At 30.0% G+C, this 19639-nt stretch overlaps 1 protein-coding gene and 1 non-coding gene across 2 annotated transcripts; both read left to right on the forward strand.

Moving 5' to 3' along the window:
- Positions 1 to 56: 56 nt before the first annotated feature.
- Positions 57 to 5100, forward strand: LOC125809844 (probable 2-oxoglutarate-dependent dioxygenase AOP1). The gene is made up of 4 exons (XM_049489419.1): positions 57 to 61; positions 2552 to 2935; positions 3023 to 3344; positions 4837 to 5100. Exons 1-4 carry the CDS (start codon positions 57 to 59, stop codon positions 5098 to 5100), a joined length of 975 nt encoding a protein of 324 aa, XP_049345376.1.
- A 2853-nt stretch (positions 5101 to 7953) lies between these two features.
- On the forward strand, positions 7954 to 8025 carry TRNAD-GUC (transfer RNA aspartic acid (anticodon GUC)). Its single transcript has one exon. It is a non-coding gene; the product is annotated as a tRNA-Asp (tRNA).
- Positions 8026 to 19639: the final 11614 nt, after the last annotated feature.

A 19639-nucleotide genomic window follows, 5' to 3' on the forward strand; every position in this document is an offset into this window, starting at 1 on the left:
CAACATTGCTTCTTCAGCTAAATAGATGACTAGATGCTCCATGATATCAAAAAAAGATGGAGTAAATATTCTCTCCAAATGACAAAGAGTTATTGCAACTCGATCTTTGAGCTTTTCTATTTCACTTATATTCATAACCATTGAACAAATGCCTATAAAAAATTAAAATTGCTTAATTCAATTAATGGCTTAAGAACATTAACTGACAAGAGATTCCTCAAGGCTATAGGAAGGAGTTGTTGCATTAAAATATGACAGTCATGACTCTTCAATCCATACATAGTGCGTTGTTTCAGTCTTTCAAATCAACACAATTTGAGATATTTGAAGTATAATCATCCGAAACTTCCACATCTCTTAAAACCTGTAAGAGCATTTCTTTTTACGTGCTACTCAATGTGAAACATGCAGGTGGTTTGTATATTTTAATTAAGTAGAGCTTTATATATTATTAAATGTCATTGAAATGTGTCAATGCAGTAATGCAAACCGTAAAGGATGATATTTTGAGCTATTTTTTTAATAAATAAAAGATATTTTTATTTTTTAAAATAAGCAAATTTTGAAAGTTCAGCAAAATAAGCAAAACAAAGGTGACAACTTTGTTTTTGTCCGAAACTCAGGCAGTTTTGAAGTAAGAAAAAACCATCTCCAAATTCTTCAAAACTATATAGGTTCAAATACAATCAATTACACATGCAATTATGGTGCTTATTCCTAAACAAATTTGAAAATTGGGGTTAGCTAGTACTCCCTTCGTCTCATTTTATATGTCATCCCTTTCTATAAATAGCTGGTCCATAATACTTGTCATTTCATAAAATCAATGCATAAATTATCATATTGTTCCTTTTTTACCCTTGTGAGTTATTAGCCTTGAAAATATACATTTGACCAACTTAGAAAAATTAAGTAAATGATTCATGTTCATTGGTTAAATTAATTAATTAAAATAAGTTAATTCATATTCATTGATTGAAAACTTGAGTTCCAAAAAAATTAAATAAGGGTAGAAGGGTAAAGTTACATCATTTCTTAATGCAAGTGCAAAGTAAAAAAGTGACATATAAAATGGGACGGAGGGAGTATTTTTTTTTATAACTAGTGTTCGTGTCAATTTGCAAACACATCATTGATTCCATATGCACTTGCTACCAACAAATATACTATCTAATTTTGGCTATTGAAGCTTAGAAAGATAAAAATAAATTGGTTGTTTTGACTCGTGATTCTCAACTCACTTCATTGACTATTAGGTCACACTCTTGGATAACCAGGGCAGTAATGATTGGTTGTTGTGTTGTTTCTCAGATTTGGAGCTTCATTGGGGATATTTTTTGAGGCAGTTACTCTGCCTGGGCTTATGGTAACAAAGTTGATTCACATAGCAAGAGCTACATTATTGAATTAAGTTGGAATTGTAAGTTATACAGTTAAGTAAGGCGCAGATTGAGCTTTTTAGTTAATTCAAATATAAGTTAACTTTTGGAGTTGAGTTAGCCCCACGCGTCATATATTTACATGATATCACTATTATGTATAGTTTTCTTGAATGTATATTTTGTCTAGCAATTTTTTTTAGGATAGCCAGTTGTGCGATAGCTGAGCTATATATTTATAATTGTTCATTACTGATGACTAATAAAATTATTAGTTGTCAAAATAGTATATTTTACCTTAGAATATTGGTTTCTCTTTCATGTTGTGGTGATTATTGTTTGTTTCAAAAAGCACATGTTTAATTGAAGTAATAATAATCTCTTTTTTTTTGGATTCTTTGATTGGTGTATGATAATCGTATTGAAGTTCGATTAATTTGGCGTTGGATGGTCCTATTTCATATACTAGTCTTCTACTTCCTTTAAAGCGTAGAGGTCTATTTTTCTTTGCATATCAATTATTTGGTATAAGTCATGATCAACTTCTTAATAGAATGGTCCATTTATAAATATTAATGGGGATATGTTTTATCTTTTGAAAGTAGTGCATTCTTTTTATAAAGATATTTGAAAAAGAGAAAATTATCCAAAATTAAATGAGATTTATGAGATAATTGTGTGAAAAGCTAAACATAATTAATTGCTAAAAAGTACATTAACGTCAGTACATTTTATTTTATTTTGATTTGCCACCTGGTGTTTGATATTCATATTGGAGTCAGACTAATATGGATTCACGCCATGTAGGGACTCATTTGAAAAATGCTCCCTATCAATAATTTTTTCATACCTAAGACTCGATTTTTAGAGATTATATAACTATAGCATAATTTGAAATTAGAGTAATGAATCAATTAGAAAGATCTAGTTAAAAGATAGTATTATTTAAATGAACACGTTACTTTAGCCTATTCTATCTTTTGATATCCTTACAAACCTAATAATAGGGTTGAAAATTCAAACAGTTGGAATTGATTATATGAATTTTTGAATTTATGAAATTAAAATCCAATTTTGTTTTATACCTTCACACAACATTATTTTATACCAAATTCTTTAAATAAATATATGTTTCATCTGCATACATGGAATTAAGCATAACAAACATAAAGCAAAAAACTATTCTTCCAAGAAAATATGATCAAGCTTCCAGAGATAGACTTTTCTCATGAAGATCTAAAGCCAGGCACACTTGTATGGAACCAAGTGAAAAGCCAAGTTCACAAAGCACTAGTAGAATATGGTTGTTTTAAAGCTTCCTTTGATAAAATTTCAATACACCTTAAAAAATCTATTTTTGAAGTCTCACAAGAGCTTTTCGATCTCCCTTTACAAACCAAACTTAAAAACATTTCAACCAGACCTCTTCATGGCTACATTGGACAGTGTCCTCAAATTCCACTCTATGAAAGCTTGTGTTTTGATGATGCTAACATCCACAATAAAGCTGAAAAATTCACTCAAACTCTATGGCCCCAAGGAAATTCTTTTTTTTGGTAAAACATTAATCTTCTCCATTAATTCTTATTATAACATGTCATTAATTTATTGTTATTATTTTAATTTGTATATGTGTTTGCTAGTAAAACTATTCAGTCATACTCAGAGCAACTATCAAAATTAGACCAGATAGTAAATAGAATGATTTTGGAGAGTTTGGGCATGGAAAAGTACATGGATGAGCATATGAATTCCACCAACTACCTTCTTCGATTGATGAAGTATAAAGCACCTCAAAGTAGTGAGACTGAAATGGGAATGAATGTTCACACGGACAGGAGCAATCTTACAATACTGTACCAAAATCAGGTAAACGGTCTTCAAATTTTAACCAAAGATGGGCAATGGATCAATGTTGATCCTACACCAGACACTTTCATTGTCATGATTGGAGACCCACTACATGTAAGCTTTTTCAACTCATCAAAATAAAAATTGTTGAGCACCCAATATGTTGTTGAGCACCAAGGATATTCAAGATTTAATATTTAATATTTTTTATCAATATATAGTATAATTTTCTATATACACCTTATAATATCTATTTATTTTAACTAGTAATGATATGTAACATGCCTTTTCTTTAGATTACTAATTCCATTTTTATGGGTGATTATCGTATAACTATTTTTTGAATGTGAAAATTCTGAATGAAAATATTTTTTATAAACTCAAAAGTTCTATATATGTTTTTGTATATTTTTGTAGTTTTTATGTCTTTCTGTATATTGAAAATAACTAGTAGCATTCCTATTTATAAAAGTAAAAACTAAATTAAATTAGGACTAGGAACCACTCTGACTAACAAATCCTAATTAAACATAAATAAGTAAATACCATAAATAACAAATCCTAATAAATTAAGGATTCCTACTCCAACTTTGAATTATTATTTCCAACATTCTCCCGTAATTCAAAGTTGTATACTCTTGTCTCTTTCTTCTTGTCATTATTGTTGTATTGAAAAAATAGTTTTCTCCAATCTTCAATTATTTTCTTGTCATTGTTGTTGTATTGGAGAATTTCTCTTCAATCTTCAATTGTTGGAGTAGTTCTCTTCAATTCTCATTTACTTTTTTTCTGGGTTGTGTCAGAGCACTTTCTCTCCAACTTTCAAGTGTTGGAGCACTTTCTCTCCAACTCACGATATTTTTTTTCTTGGTTGTGTTGGAGCACTTCTCTCCAACTTCCAAGTGTTGGAGCACTTTCTCTCCAACTCACGATATTTTTTCTCTTGGTTGTATTGGAACACTTCTCTCCAACTTCCAAGGTTGATGCCCTTCCCACCAACGTTTTTTTTTTTTTTTTCTGACTTTCTTCAACTTTTAATTTAGAGAAGAGTTTCTTCCTCTTGTACTTGGTTGCACTTCTTTAAATCTGCAATATTTTTGTAAGTATTTCCTCCTAGCATGTTCTTTTCATGCATTTATTATTCGTCCATCTTTTTTCAACATGATCATTGGCCAGACGAGCAACATATATGGGTCATAGCCGTCCGCCGGCAGCGGAAACTCTAAGATCTTCTACCAGTATCATAGAAGCTCTGATACTAATTTGAAGGAAAATATTTTATATATAAACTCAAAAGTTCTATATGTTTCTATATATTTTTGTGGTTTCTATGTTTTTCTAAGGAAAATATTTTATTTATAAACTAGGACTAGGAACTACTTTAACTAACAAATCCTAATTAAACATAAATGAATAAATATCATAAATAACAAATCCTAATAAATTAAGGATTCCTACTTCAACTTTGAATTATTATTTCCAACAAATCTTTTATTATTTTCTGTATATATATAAAAGTTCAAATGTATTTAACATTTTTTATCTTTCAATTTTTGAGTTTTTTTTTTTGTAAAAAATATATATGAATGATTGTTTTTGTACGTAGGCATGGACAAATGGTCGGTTGCATGCACCATATCATAGAGTGATTATGAGAGGAAAAGAAGCAAGATACTCAATTGGTTTTTTTTCAAGACCTAAAGCTGGACACATAATAAAGACACCAAAAGAGCTGGTAGATGAAGATCATCCTTTACTCTTTAAGCCATTTGTTCATGCTGAATACCTTGATTTCTGCTACCGTGCTTTCAACAACACTAAAGAAGGCATGGGATGTGAATCTATTCTGAAGACCTATTATGGTGTTTAAATTTAGTTTACTTTAAATATGTTTACTAGTAGAATAAATATGTATGCTTCATGAGTATATGCTTTTGTTTTATGTATTGATCTGAAACTCTGAGTAGTAATATTGTTACACTAACTCAGAAAATCAATTATAAATAAAAGTTTGGTCACTTTTTTAATTCTCTGGACGATATATGACTCAAGGGGAGAATGTGAAAATGCAGACGAAAAACAGAAGAAATTACACCAGAAATTTTCATCAAAATTTCAGATTAATAAAAGTTGTTGAGATATATACTATTAACCATGTGTTTAGATATAATATTTATTTATTCATTTTTAATAGATCATATATTCATTTATAGTGTCTGTTTACTTATATAGTAGATGATTTAGTGTATAGAGTTTAAGCTTATACACAGAGGATTAAATCATCGGTTCTTATAAGTATTAAAAAAATTTATTCACAATCTAAGATGAAAATTGGACATGTCATCGGTACGATTGTAGCACAAGATTATATGTAGTTTATCTTGATTATGGGAATGGTATAGCTCCAACTTCTTGTGCTAGTCTATTTTGTGTGAATTGAACGGGATCGAGTAGAGATAGTTGATTTAGAGTGACTGACAAAAACATATTCTCTAAACTATTAAATGTACTCATATTCTTAATCCTGATAGAACTATTATGATCTGTATATGTTAACTATCGTTTTGATTTATTAAAATGTGATATTCTAAGATGAGTCAATATGTCTGATAGATTTGATGATGATAATATATATTGGTGAAATTATAAGTTAGTTGATGGAATCCATGTCGATATAGAGATTGATGATAGGCCTTTTTGAGAAGCTTATAAGTTTTCATCGTGTCAAACCTTGCAAGTGGATTATGAATCCAACACATCAAATAAGTTAAGCAGTGCTCTAAAGGAAACAGATCATTGAATTAAATTCGTCAATAATTTAATTTATTGATTAATATCTATAATCTTAACATGAAGAATTACATATGTGTTTAATGGGGAATTTCGAAATATAAATTGATCGAGGAGTGCAATTATGAATTTCTAGTTGAATGATTTGTAATTTATTATGGTAAGAATAATTCAAATCAATTATTTAGAATTATTTCCATAATAGAAAGCCTCAGTAATTAGTTTTGTGGTCCCTACCGTGCCCATATTTAACTAGAACTCAGAATCTATTCTAAGGAGAAAAGAGAGAAGTATGTGTCTTTCTCTATTCTAAGGAAAGAGAGATGTACAAGTCTTTTCCTATTCTGAGGAAAGGAAGAAGTACACGTCTTTTTCTATTCTAAGAAAAGGGAGAAGTACATGGTTTTTTCTATTCTAAGGAAGGATTGTGTTTCTCCTCCTCCTTGGACTAGGAAGAAATCTCTATAAATAGGGATTCTTCTAACCCTTGAAGGTGAATACGTTTTATATATGATACTTGTCCACCCAAGTATTAAGAGAGTTCGGAAGTGAAGTTGGGATCACTGTAGAACACCATAGAACTGCCGTCCAATTTGTGGACTAGCTTGTGGATTCGCTTGAGGTTCTAGCTTGTCGACTAGCTTGTGGATTTGCTTGAAGGTATCTGTTCACATTTCAAGAGGTAATTCTTGAATTAAATTTCAGAAAATTTATGTGCTCTAACATGATTATACTTGTTCTAGCATAAACTATGTATTGTCTATTATTCATGTAAGTTGTATGATTCTGATATGCTTCCGTTGTGCATATAGTTTTCCAACAAAAGTATGGTTGTGGAAATCAGATTAATAAAAATTAATTAGAAAAACCAGAAATTTTCATCAAAATTTCAGAAACTACAACATAAAAAACTACTCTACACATAAAAATAAAAGACCAAAAACAAAAGAAATTACACCTCAAAAAGGTGCACCATACTTTTAAAATAGACAATTCACTATGTATCAATAATACAATTATTTTATTTTATTTTTCTAAAAAAATAATTTCTCATGCCTGAGGTGTTATATATCGAAAGATGCATACAATAAGGGAGCTTGGTCTTATCTCCGAATATAACACAACGATTAAAAAAATTAGTCTTTACAAAAAGAGGGCAGGAGAAGCTAACTTAGACATTTCAATCCTGGTAAAAGAGGACAACCTATCAAGCTAACTAACACAACAATTCAATCCTATTTAGCAATTCGTTTTGCATTTGTTATAGTGTATTACTGATATAGAGCGAATTTCGGTATCACCAATTCGAGCAAATTTCAGAAATTTATGTATCATTGATACAAAGTGAATTTAATAAATTCTCAATCAATCTTAATAATTATCCAAATAATTTCATGATCCAACCCAACTACCCCAAGCCCATCCCTAATTAATTTGTTATCTTATTTTTGAGTTCACTAGTTGCCCTAGCTTATGACTCGTATCCATCATCTCAAGCTCCAAACGACCTAATTTTTTCAAAGTTGTTTTTGCTTGCTACTGCCTGCTACTACCAATAACAATTTACCCTTTTTTGCTTTGATTTTGTAATTAATTTCACCTCGGAGTAAATTTTTTTTTTTTTGAAAAAATCACTTTAGAAGATCGATCCAAATCGAGCTATACCTAAAAAAATCGAACCAAACTAATTTGATATGATATTCAATGCACATTTTTCAATAATCGAAAAATGAAAAGTCGAATTAAAGTTTGAAAAGGACTGAACATCGACCTCTAATTTAATGGAGATGAAATGATAGAGAATAATAAAATAATGAAAAATTATCAAAATAAAGTATAAATATGTCATTTTTATTTTTCACAAATCAATTATATTCAACAAAATTTTCTAACAGAATTACTTTTAATAAACAATGCAGCATTTAACCAACAAGTCGTTGTAGTATAGTGGTAAGTATTCCCGCCTGTCACGCGGGTGACCCGGGTTCGATCCCCGGCAGCGGCGAATTTTTTTCTTTTTCCTGGTTGTCCTCTTTTACTTACTAGTCCATTCTTTTTCCCGGTTAGTCTTTTTTTACTTACTAGTCCTCGAAACGTGCATTGCACGTTTGTCCCCTAATTAACATTAGAAAAGTTAATTTATATAAGTAAATATATCATAGTGGAGTGTACATATATTCATCTCTAAGTTTTTTTCTTTTTCCTGGTTGTCCTTTTTAACTCACTAGTCCATTCTTTTTCCCGGATAGTCTTTTTTTACTTACTAGTCCTCGAAACGTGCGTTGCACGTTTGTCCCCTAATTAGCATTAGAAAAGTTAATTTATATAAGTAAATATATCATAGTGGAGTGTACATATATTCATCTCTAAGTTCAAAGCTAAGTCATTTTGTATGTAAGTTTGACATAAGAATATAACTATTCACAGAATATAGCATGAAAATCTTGTGTCAGATGTTGGAGGTTTGATATTTTTAAAGCTTGAAGAAAAATCTTTAATTATATCAGAGGAATTAATATATTTTAATTACTAAATGTAAGTTTTAATAATCAAAAAAGAAATTGGCTATAAAAAAAGATACGTATAAAGAAAATATTACAAAATATCTTGGTGGTGTAACATTAAATTTATAGAAAAAATTACAAGTTCAAACGGAAAAGAAAGAAAAGTAAATAAAGACATGACATCCATAATAAAAGACATCACATTAAAATATATAAACAATAATATTGTCATATTAATTGAATTACATTTTGTTAGAAGTCGACTTGCTATAGACAAAATGTTTTATATGTGTAAAAAAACTAAAATCATAAAAAAATAAACATAAAAGAAAGCATGACTATGTTAAAAATAAAGATACATTATATTTCTTGAACTATATATTAAAGGATCTGTATATAAAAAAATTAAATATTGTTGTAAAACTTAAGAACAAAAGAACAATATAAAAATGAAGACAAGAAGAATATAAGACAAGAGGAACAATATAATATAACTTTCTTTCTTTCATGTATTCACCAAATCTTCAAGTGTATACAATATGAACCCTTATGCCTCTATTTATAGTGTAACATAGAGACATACAAAAGGTTAGTCATAAACATGACATTAACATGAATATAATGGGGAGGCTATGGAAGTGAAAGGTTACAAGAATAATGGTTATAAAGGTGGAGGTTATGGAAGTTATGGTTATCTTCATAATGGAGGAAAGTAATGGAGTAAATTCTTGATGTAGTGGACATCCACAATATAATATTTTATAACACTCCCCCTTGGATGCCCATAGATAATATGCCTTGTTAAAATCTTACTAGGAAAAAATCCTAGTGAAGGAAAAAGAGTACACATATCTTTTAATACGCTTTGAATGTTGCATCGTTAAAAACTTTACCAGAAAAAGCCAATTGGGATAAAATCATGGTTAAGGAAAAGAGTACAACGCGTATTTTTCTCCCTTTGATAAAAACTTTACTTGATATCTCGGAGACGATGCATTCCAATCTTATATCATAACTTCTCAAATATTGATGTTGGCAATCCTTAGTGAATAAGCTTACAATATATCACTTGAATGAGTCTTTGAACGTCTATCTCACCATTTTGTTGAAGATTATGTGTGGAAAAAACTTTTAGTGAAATATGTTGTAACACCCCAGAAATTTTTTAAGCTAAGACTTGAACCATCCTTCGTTGTGAGTAGGATTTTACCGAGGAATTAAAATTTCGTAAGTGTTAAGGTCACTAGATGTAGCACCTTGAGTTTCAAAAAGAATTAAATTGGAAATAGCAAAATCTGAAATTTTGCAAGTTAAGCTAAGTATGAGTTTTGGGTTGACTTCAAACGACCATAACTCCTAGCTCAGGATGAGTTAGGTGTTCTACCAGATACCGTAGGAAAGATCTTTTGAATTATATTTCCAACGCCTCCGAGTTTTGTAAGTTTCGAGGTCGGATGAGTGAGATATGACCTTTTGAAGATAGGCTATCTAGTTAAGGAACGTTAGCCGAAAATAGAGAGGGGTATTTTGGTCTTTTCCTTACCCAATCAGATTTAATTCGTTTTTAGTAATATTTTAAGGGTCTAATCCTATTAGGTTCAGTTTTATAATCCTAGTTTACGCCTAGGGTTTTAGTTGAGAGAAAATAAGAGAAAAAAAGAAGAGAAAAGAGGAGAAAAAAGGAGAGGATCAAGCGTTCGTCGAGATTCTTGCGTTTTTTTTGCGGATTTTCGCCATGGGTTTAATACCTAAGAGGTATGTAAGCTTTCCATAGTGTTGGGTTTGTTCACTCACACGCCAAACATGTTATTTTCAGCGCAAATTTCATTCTTGAAGTTGAAAGATTTGAGTTCTTGATGAGTTCTTGAAGTTCATTCTAAATCTTGTTGTGTTGGATTTTGGATGATTTCTTGAGATCAAAGTGAGTATTTTAAGGGATGTATTGCATAGATTAGAGTGTACTTATGTTAAGAAATCAATTCTAAGTGATTGAGGAAGAAACCATTCGATTCTTGGCGAAATAGGATGAGAAAACGAGACGTTTAGGGGCTGGCGCCCCGCGCCACCCATAGTGCCAGGGTCGCTTGCCCCACCCAGTTTATCGTCGGTTGCCCCGTTTGAGTTCCTTTAAAGTGCACATTCACTCCTTTTCGATTCTAACTACTCTAAGCTATTTATAAACACCTAAAATCATTCCTAACATGATCATAACCTTGAATTCATAAATCAAATTCAAGGTATAGTTGAGAGTCAAGTTTGAGAGTTCTTTCAAACCTTTTTGATAAGGTCCCTTAGAGTCCTTTTGAGGAGTCTTCTACAACTTTTAGTAACTTGTTTCAAGACTTGAGCAAGTGAGTGTGAGGATGAGGAGAATGTACTCATGAGTCTAGTTTTTCATCATGAGATCCTTCATATCATGAACCAAAACTCTTGAATTCATAATTCACATTCAAGAGAGAGTTAAGAGTAAAGTTCAAGTAAGCCTTTGAGTTCAATTGTGAATCCTTTGAGATCAACTATCGATTTGAACTAAGTTCTGAGAAAGTAAGTAAGAGAATGAGAAGAGTCGTATACATGAGTTCATGTTGTTATGTAGACCATCAAGTCGAATTGTTTCATGCCCATAATTCCACATGAACTTCGTAAGTTGAGCATCTTTCAGAGAAGTGGTATCTTCAAGTTTTAAGCCTTTAACTGTTGAGTTCCTAAGCCCTTTTGAGAAGTATCTTTGAGTTCTTGAGTTAAGAAGTTCATGCTTATAATTCCACATGAACCCTTTGAGTTGAAAATTCTTTAAATGAGCAGTATCATTGAAGCTCTTAAGTTCCAAGTATTGAGTTCTATCTATGGTTATTTAAAACCTTGCATTAAGTCATTCATGTCCCTAATTCGGCATGAACCATATCTTAAGAAGTCTTTTAGAAATGTTTAAACTTTGTTTTAAGACTTAAAGTTTTGAGTTCAGTAAAGAGTAAAGAGTAAAGTTTGAAGTCCTTTTCTTCAAAAGTATATGGGGACTAAGTATTCCCAAAGAGTTTATAAATGTTTTCACATTTGAGCAAGAAAAGGGAACATCGATTCCAAGAAAGCTTTTAAGCTAAGTTTTGAGTAATTATCTCAAACCAAAGAAAAAGTTTTGTTTTAAAAATATATGAGCTAAGTATATTTTTGGGAGTAGTATTGAGCACCGATATGGGGATGCGAGTTCATATTAACTCAAGTCTCCATAAACCAAGTAGCCATCATAGGTAGTAAAGAATCATACTTTTTAGATGAATCCTTAAGATGCTTTTAACATAGACTAGTGGATCCATTTAGTTAAGCGTTCTATATGATGGCAAAGTATAGGACAGTTCTGGCAGCGTGGGCAAGACGCTGTATCACCATTTAGGCTCATAGCGGTGGTTGTCGGTTAGAGAAACTCCCACAGTAATAATTGCATTGTTCCTCAAGGGGTTCTGCTTGGTATGAATGGAGGTATGAGACTTCATTCATACATTGCACAAGTAGACTTTGAGAGGGAGCATGATATGTCTTTTTATGAGATAAGTAAAGTTGAGTTTGTTATCGCACTTTCTTTAACGAACTAAGTTGTTTTTACTGTTTTATAAAGTTTTCTATATATTGCATCTCCTATTGTTGCTTTATATTAAGTTGAGTATCCAGAGTTGAGTATCTTGAGTTGAGTATCCTTGAGTTGAGTATCTAATCTCTGACTTGAGTATCTTATCCTTGAATACTTCTGAGTTGAGTAAGTTTGAGTAGTTTTGAGTATCCATGAGTTGAGAAAGTTTGAGAAGAGGTAAGTATGTTTCCTTTTTATCAAGTTTCAAGCTTATGTTTATGCTTTAGAATTCCTCTTACATACTCGTACATTCCACGTACTGAGCCATTTGGCCTGCATCTTCTCATAATGCAGACACAGGTATTCAGGATCATCAACATGAGCTTCGTTGATACATTCGGGAGTTCGAGTTAGCTATGGTGAGCCTCATTGTTTCCGGAGGATTTCATTTACCTTTCAGTTATATCAGTTGTTAGGAGGTCGTGGGTCTTGTCCCGATTTCCATCTTTATCAGTTAGAGGTTTCATAGATAGACAGTAGTGTTTTAGGAGTCTTTTAATTCATTTTGATAAATGTTTTGAAGACTAAAGATGCCTTTTTATGGTGAATTGAATATACTTTATTATTCAGAGTTTTCATTTGAGTTAAAGTGTGAATTTAAGTTTTATGAGCTTTTATTTCAGTTTTTAAGCTTTGTATGCTTGAATCAGTTTTCCGCTTGTAATCAGCCAGGATGAGGGTTCACTTGGGGACTATCAATGGTCTTCGAGTGCCGGCCACGTCTAGGGTGTAGGCTCGAGTCGTGACATATGTTTTGTCTGACCTCCTTTGATTGTATCCTCCCTTCAATTGAGCTATATATTATTTCCGTGTATGGTGGTTAGAATATCCTTTGCCAAAGGAAAATCACATATTTTCTGAATATGATAGATCATGATTCCAACCATACACACTCCCAACTTACTTCATAGATCAATATTATTTCTGTATGATTTGAAGAAGTGGTTATCAATGTTTGTTTCTTTGAATGCCAAGATATTGTTATGCCTCCATATGTAAACAAATAGCTCATTTGCGATCGAGCTTTATGCAGATCAAATAAATATTCTGCATCTACATAATCAAATCATTTCTAACTCAGAGATTGATCATTTCAATATTATACGTTGCTCGTCTTTTCTTCTCAAAGAAAATCACACATCTTCTATGTGTTGAGTCACTTTCTTTGTTAGTTTCTTGGCATAACTTGAATGATAATATGACAATTTCCTCACATAACTTTGTATATGTATATCAAATAATCTTCTAGCATTTGCATAACCATCAATTTGTAAGTGCACCAATTGCACTAATATGTGACATTTTAAATCATTTTCATGAGATCAAAAAGATTCTTTCTCTGTGTTAAGCAATCTCAAAACCATTGGGTACTCAATGAAATTGCTTTAAGGCATTTTAAATCCTTCAAGGATTTTCATATTTTCATCGTCTAGTTAGACATTATAATAATTCATTATGCATATTCAAGTATTTCATCTATTGCCAGAATGAAACAAGTCTCATTGCATCCACCACTGAAGAATATATATCCATTTAATAATGTCAGGATTTTTGCGAAACCCTTTATGCCCCGAGGCACAAGTCACACTTTAAATCTTACGGTTATACTTTCGCACAATGATTCATTTGTACCACACTGACATTATATTTTGATCCATGAACTATAAGATCAAAAACATCACTTTTCTAAGTGAAACAAAATATACTTGAATAGTGCTAATTATTTATCTATCCACACTATATGACAGATTCAAATTTAAGATCCTCGTAACCATTTATAGCATTGAGTGCTACTTCATATCAAAGATACCATCGACTGTCATATTGATATCGTTTCCAATATGACATAACTTATCGAGATCTCTTCATTTATCATCATTTTTAGGTACCTCAACCTTTGCCAAGGTTTTATGAAGGGTTATGTCATAGTGCTCTTTCAAAGCACTTACCTCATTATCATGACCATTTTGATAATTTACTCCTCTCCTTCCTCAAGGAGTTTTACATTTGGAATCGATCGGTCTATCACGCTTCTGGCGTACCATAGACTCTGTCCTTCAAGGACGATTTATTGGAGCATTTGTAGCTTAATTAAAACATTGGGTTAGCAAATACATCTGGCAAATTATTTGCAACATTTTGTAAATGAATTATCTCTTGAACTTCAAGTTCACTTTTTTTTAACGAGGATCTAGATAATTCATCCCACATATAATTTTCAGCTGCTAAACATATCTCCCCTAATGTTAGAAAATCTAACATCTAACCCCAACCTCATTTGGGGATCCATCTTTGTGCGTGGTGGAGCAATAAAATCATATGTGCACACATCAAATTTTTAGATGGAAATTATTTGGTTCTTGACCCTAAACCAATTGTGATAGGAGAACCTTGTTGGCTTGATGCATACACGTTAAATAAACTCATCTCATATCAAATTTTGTTTGAGAGATTTGTTCTCATAATCAATGGTCTTGCTATAATTGAGGCAAACAATTTCTGCTAAACCAACCAACATTATCAACATAATATTATAGTTTGGAACTATGCTCTTAATTTAATAATTCGAGCAAATAACCTTACAAAAACCAATTTATAAGTTGATACAAATGCACATGTGACCATACCATAGATGCATCTATTAATCATAGTAGTAAGCGGTCCACATGGCAAGTGAACGGGCCCATATTCACCTTTCTATATGTTCCAAATAATTTCAGGGGATACCTCCGCACCTTAGTTGATACAATTATCATTTTATCATGAGAACAAACAACACAAGAGAATTCTTGAAGAATTTTTTATTTCTTCAAACATATAGTCACATGAATTCTCAATTTCTTTTGCATCACATTTGAACCAGAATGGTCAACCAGTTATGCCAACTGATATTTATTCTAGTAAACTTTTAGTTTACTTTTGCATGTGATTCCTTCATCATGCCCGTATCTTTATACAACAAACAAGAGAAAGACGGGTAGCCTTTTTTGTAAATATTCATAACCCCCTTTAATTGTAGTAATCTAGATATTTAATATTTCAATAATTTACAGTCTCAATATAATAAATTTTATTTCAATTCCTTCAAAATTTAAAAAGTTTCTTTTGAGACTTACTACAACCCCAATATTATGAACTAGCTATTTCATTCCTCCGGATAGTAACAAATTAGCCTTTTCGAAACTCTCAATTAATTTTGTGTACCACCACAAATTTCACAACACCATTCTTATGGTGACCATCTCATTCAAGGAGAAAATTATTATTATTATTATTATCATAATGCACTAAGACTTAAACTCGATGTCTTACCCACTTGGTGCGATGAAACTTGAATTCATCGTCTTACCCTCAATCATTGTCTTAATAAACCAAATGTGTTACCAAAAAATAAATATCGAAAACCATAAATATAATCTAAATTTGACTTAAAACATAAGAAAAATTAACAAAATCAATTAATTAGAACAACATGTTGGAATCATATAAAAGTCCCAAGTTAAAACAAATTAAAACCTTTTAACATTCCTTTTCAATATTTTTACGAAGATTAACATAATTTACTAACCATTTTAAAATAACCACAAAACAAACTTTGTTAGTACAAATAATATATTAATAACTCAACAAGTAAATATTTAGATAAAGAAAAATAAAGAGGTGCAAAAGTAACTAACAATAATAATAATCCAATCAATATGTATATGCCACATAACTCAATAACTTATCTTTTAATAAAACAAGATCATAAAGAACAATTTATTTACAAATTATTAACTTACAAAACTAACTTTACTTTTTAAATATATAAGTGATCAAATTAAAAGTTTGCTCAAAGTAAAAGCAACTTGTTGGACTCATATGATTTTGAGATGGTAAGAAAACTAATGATGCATAATCAAAAGTAACATATAAAATAGATTATATAGTAATTTACCTTGTTTCCGAGAGAAAAATAAACACAAATATTTTTTTTTACTTTCTTTATATTTACTTTGCTTCAATCCTTCAATAGTAGAACAATCGTGTTGATAACGTGTTGTAAAACTTAAGAACAAAAGAACAAGATAAAGATGAAGACAAGAAGAATATAAGACACGAGGAACAATATAATCTAACTTTCTTTCTTTCATGTATTCACCAAATCTTCAAGTGTATACAATATGAACCCTTATGCCTCTATTTATAGTGTAACATAGAGGCATACAAAAGGTTAGTCATAAACATGACATTAACATGAATATAATGGGGAGGTTATGGAAGTGAAAGGTTACAAGAATAATGGTTATAAAGGTGGAGGTTATGGAGGTTATGGTTATCTTCATAATGGAGGAAAGTAATGGAGTAACTTCTTGATGTAGTGGACATCCACAATATATTATTTTATAACAAATATGAATTCTAATACAATAAAATTCAATGTAACATTTGCACTAATTTTTACTTTACATTATTTTATTTATTTTATTTTACTTGTGCACTAATTTTTGTACCTTTCTGCAATAGTTAAGTACATGGATTTTATAAACATTTGAGATTACATATAAAAAGGAAAAAGTACAAACATATTATTTTAAAAAGATAAATGATTATCAAACAACGAAAAATACATAACTATAATTTTTATCAAGACTTACTCTTTACAGTTCTAGTTGTGAAAATATTTTGCGGGATTTAACATGCTTATCCTCAAAAAAATTAATTATAAATATAAATTGGGATTACCTTGATTATATTTATATCCTAAAGATAGAAGAAATGAAGAATATAAAAATATAGTAATCAATTATGAAATTATATTTAAGAACTCAAAAAGATGGAGATATATGAAAAATAAAAATTCACTTACAACTTCATATTGGAGAATATTCATCTTGTAACTATGATAATTTACATGTTTTTCAACAAAGATTAATATGCATGAAATTTTAAAGAATACAAATAAATGAATTAGTAAGAATTCTTACAATTACAAATTGGTAATGAAAATTTTACAAATGATGTAGACTAACCTAATGTAGAATGAAAGATGAGCACAAATTTGGATGAAAGAAGGAAATATAAATAATGTTGTGTGAGTGTCTTATCTTACAAATTAAAATTGAAGGTTATTAGACTCTTCATTACCCACATTTAAGATCTTGCATTAAGTCGAGGTACATGAATATATGATTCTATTAAGTCGAGGTACATGAATATATGATTGCATTAAGATCTTGGTTGATGCATGAATTTAAATAAAACTATTACTTAATATTTAATTAAATAAATAGATATTAATATTTAATTTATTTTAGGGGTAAGATAAGGACAAAATTGTAATCCAGCTTTGAGGTTAAGAGCTTCCCACTTATAAGTTATATAATAAAATAATAATAATAATAATAATAATAATAATATTAATAATAATAATAAATGAGATGAGATATATAATTTCATTTTTTCTCTTTTTCCTAGCTTTTCAATAAAGTAATAAAGGCGACCAAACTTTTAAGAAATAGTGGAAATAAAGAAATAACGACAAAAACTATAGTAATCAAACTCAAAAAATAATCAACTACAAGAGTACTAATGTTGCGACTAATAGTACTATTGTTTCTCTACCTATTGTTTTTCTATTTTCTGGATTGGAAATAGACAACTATGGTATAAATTAAATAAATTAACTTTGTACTATAATATAATTTTTTTTAATAAGGAATTACGATCCTTCTATCTCCGCCTCATTTGACAGATCTAGTTAAACAAGTATAAATTTAGTTGAGCTTAGTATATTCCTAACACGGATAAAGAAGATATAAATATGAAAATTCACTAGATATTTAATAAATATAAAATTTTAAACTCAACTATTTAGATCCACCTCCATCATCACAATCTTTAGTGGTGCATAAATGTTATTAATAATACCTTATTTTTTAATGTTGTAATTTATTATTTGTATCGGCAGTAAAATTATTCAGTCATACTCAGAACAACTATCAGAGTTAGACCACAATAAGAAGGGTGATTTTAGAGTGTATAGGTGTTGAAAAGTACATGGGTGAGCATATGAATTCGACCAATTACCTTCTTCGAGTGATGAAGTATAAAAGACCACAAAGCAGTGAGACTAAACTAGGACTAAATGCTCACACAGACAAGAACATTGTTACCATATTATATCAAAATCAGGTGAGTGGTGTTGAAGTTTTGACGAAAAATGGACATTGGATTAATGTTGATTCTACACCAGACACTTTCATTGTCATGATCGGAGATTTTCTATATGTAAACTCTTCCAACTCATCAAAGATTTAAGATTTGACTATTCTTTGTCTCGATTTATTTAATAGTGTTTGATCACATACGAAATTTGAGAAAAATAATATTTTTTGTATAATCTAAAATAGTCATAGACATTTCTCATTTATGAGACTTTATATCATTTATTAAAAGATAAAATGAGAAGTTTAACATGAAATTGTTTCTAAATAAAGAAATATGAACATTCTTTTTGAATCATATTACAAAAGAAAATAATGTCATATAAATTGCACATACATATCGAGTATATATCTATTTATCTATAAAACATATTTTTTGACTTACATACAAACTATAATTTTTTCGTAAAAAATTTCAACTAATCACTTCCATTGATATAACTCCACCACCAAGCTGTAATTATTTTTCATATGTATCAACTTATTTTAACGAGTTGTGGCTTAGCTTTGTAACTAATCTCATGTTTCAGGTCATTAAGTACACATTGGGAATACTTACCAATTACCACTATACTACAATGACTTATTGTTGCTTCTTAATTATGTGTTAAATATAATAAATTTGACAACTTTCTTTCTCTTCAAGTGTAATGATAATTTATTTGTGATATTAAAAATGACACACTTATATTTTATTTTTCCATCTATTACGAGTGGTTGGAATGAAGCAATTGTGTACTAATTTTTTTTTTTTTAGGTTTCCACCTAATAATGTTCAATATTATTTTTACGATCTGATTAATCTAAATTTGTAATAAGTTTTTTTTTTCTTATCCTCTTATTTTAGAGAAAATAAAATGGGTCGAATCTGGATCGGTTCACATGAGCGATTCATGACCCGTAAAATTTGACCAGAAGAGTTTGAAAGGTAGCTATTTTAAGTAATTCGTTAGTAATTTGAATCTAGTCTTGATCCAATGTCAAATACACTAGTCGTCAATAGATTATGTACATTTAAATATTGAAAAACAATCAAATTTAATTATTCAATGCTAAGATCTAAAAATAATATCTAGATTATTCAGATGTACATTCAGATTCTGACGTGTCAATGTTAATGCAAATAAGGACTTATATTCCAACCATTTTATCGTTATATTATTTGCTTGATCACGAGTCACTTTATTTTTAATTTAGAATAGTTGCAAGGTACAGTCGCCTTGCATACATACAAAAGTTGATTTTCTTTACAACACACTCAGATCTATCATTTATTTTTTGTCA

Source organism: Solanum verrucosum, unplaced genomic scaffold (genome assembly GCF_900185275.1).
Source record: "Solanum verrucosum unplaced genomic scaffold, falcon-dt-bn FXZP01000474.1, whole genome shotgun sequence".
NCBI lineage: Eukaryota > Viridiplantae > Streptophyta > Magnoliopsida > Solanales > Solanaceae > Solanum > Solanum verrucosum.

Coding starts and splice junctions, on each gene's coding strand:
- LOC125809844 (XM_049489419.1), top strand. Junction 2,936..3,022: donor CAAGGAAATTCTTTTTTTTG/GTAAAACATTAA, acceptor TGTGTTTGCTAG/TAAAACTATTCAGTCATACT. Junction 3,345..4,836: donor TGATTGGAGACCCACTACAT/GTAAGCTTTTTC, acceptor TTTTGTACGTAG/GCATGGACAAATGGTCGGTT.